At 38.0% G+C, this 961-nt stretch overlaps 1 protein-coding gene across 1 annotated transcript in view; it reads right to left on the bottom strand.

Annotated features, from left to right (window-relative positions):
* Window positions 1-329: 329 nt before the first annotated feature.
* LOC108538494 (ribosome production factor 2 homolog) overlaps window positions 330-961 on the bottom strand; it is a 10,361-nt gene continuing 9,729 nt past the window's right edge. Inside the window, exon 2 of the mRNA XM_017886615.1 lies at window positions 330-797. Coding sequence (XP_017742104.1) covers window positions 494-797 — 304 coding nt within the window. The 3' untranslated portion in view covers window positions 330-493. The remainder of the gene's footprint in view (window positions 798-961) is intronic.

Raw genomic sequence — 961 nt, 5'->3', positions numbered from 1 at the left:
CACTTGTACCCAGGAGGCAGAGTTGTAGTGAGATCAATCACACCACGCCACTACACTCTAGACTGGGTGACAGAGCAAGACCCTTGTCTCAAAACAACAACAACAACAACGGAAAGAAGATAGGGTTCCTCTCTGTTGCTCAGGCTGGTCTTGAGAACTCCTAATCTCAAGCAATCTTCCCGCCTTGGCCTCCCAAAGTACTGGGATTACAGGCATGAACTACTGCACCCAGTTTATTCTATTTTTATTGAGATAAGATTCACGTAAAATAAAATGAACCATTAATCATATTAAAGTGTTCAATTCTTGGCATTTACTTCCACAGTGTTGTGCAACCTTCTCCAATGTTTAGTTCTGGTAAATTCTTTTTTTTTTCCCCCGTCATTTCTTTTAAATTCTTTTGACTTTTCTCCTGGTCTTCTGTTATCCTTTCTGCAGGTCGCTTCTTCAACCCCTTCATTTTCCTGGTCTGTTGTTTGCTTAGGTCTTGCTTCTACGTATGAATCCTTCCATAAGTTGTACCAAAAGTATCATTGGAGATAGTTTTCTTCTTCTTTGGCTTGGGAGGTTTTGGCATTTTCATAGATAATTTATAAAAGTCATCCGATGCCAGGTGTGTCCTCCTCAGAACCAGATCTAATGAGGGTCCCATCTCTTCCAATTCAATCTGTGGTGTTCTGTAACCAGATTTCTTCAACAGCAACTTATAGCTTCGAAAGTAAATCTTCCCATTCAGTGCAGTGAAGTGCAGAACATACTCTAATCCAGCCAGGCAGGTATTTGATACCCTTGGGCCTCTGAAGAAATCAACAAGAAGACTTTTTAGTCTTCTATAATCTTCTGTTACATTGAAATCATCACCAGCAAATATTAGCATGAGTTTTGTTCCTTCAGGACATTTACTGTTCTTAATGTATTTTTATTTATTTATTTATTTATTTATTTATTTATTTATTTATTT

Source organism: Rhinopithecus bieti, unplaced genomic scaffold (genome assembly GCF_001698545.2).
Source record: "Rhinopithecus bieti isolate Rb0 unplaced genomic scaffold, ASM169854v2 scaffold_15197, whole genome shotgun sequence".
In the NCBI taxonomy this organism is placed as follows: Eukaryota; Metazoa; Chordata; class Mammalia; order Primates; family Cercopithecidae; genus Rhinopithecus; species Rhinopithecus bieti.
This window is presented reverse-complemented; position numbering and strand designations above follow the sequence as displayed.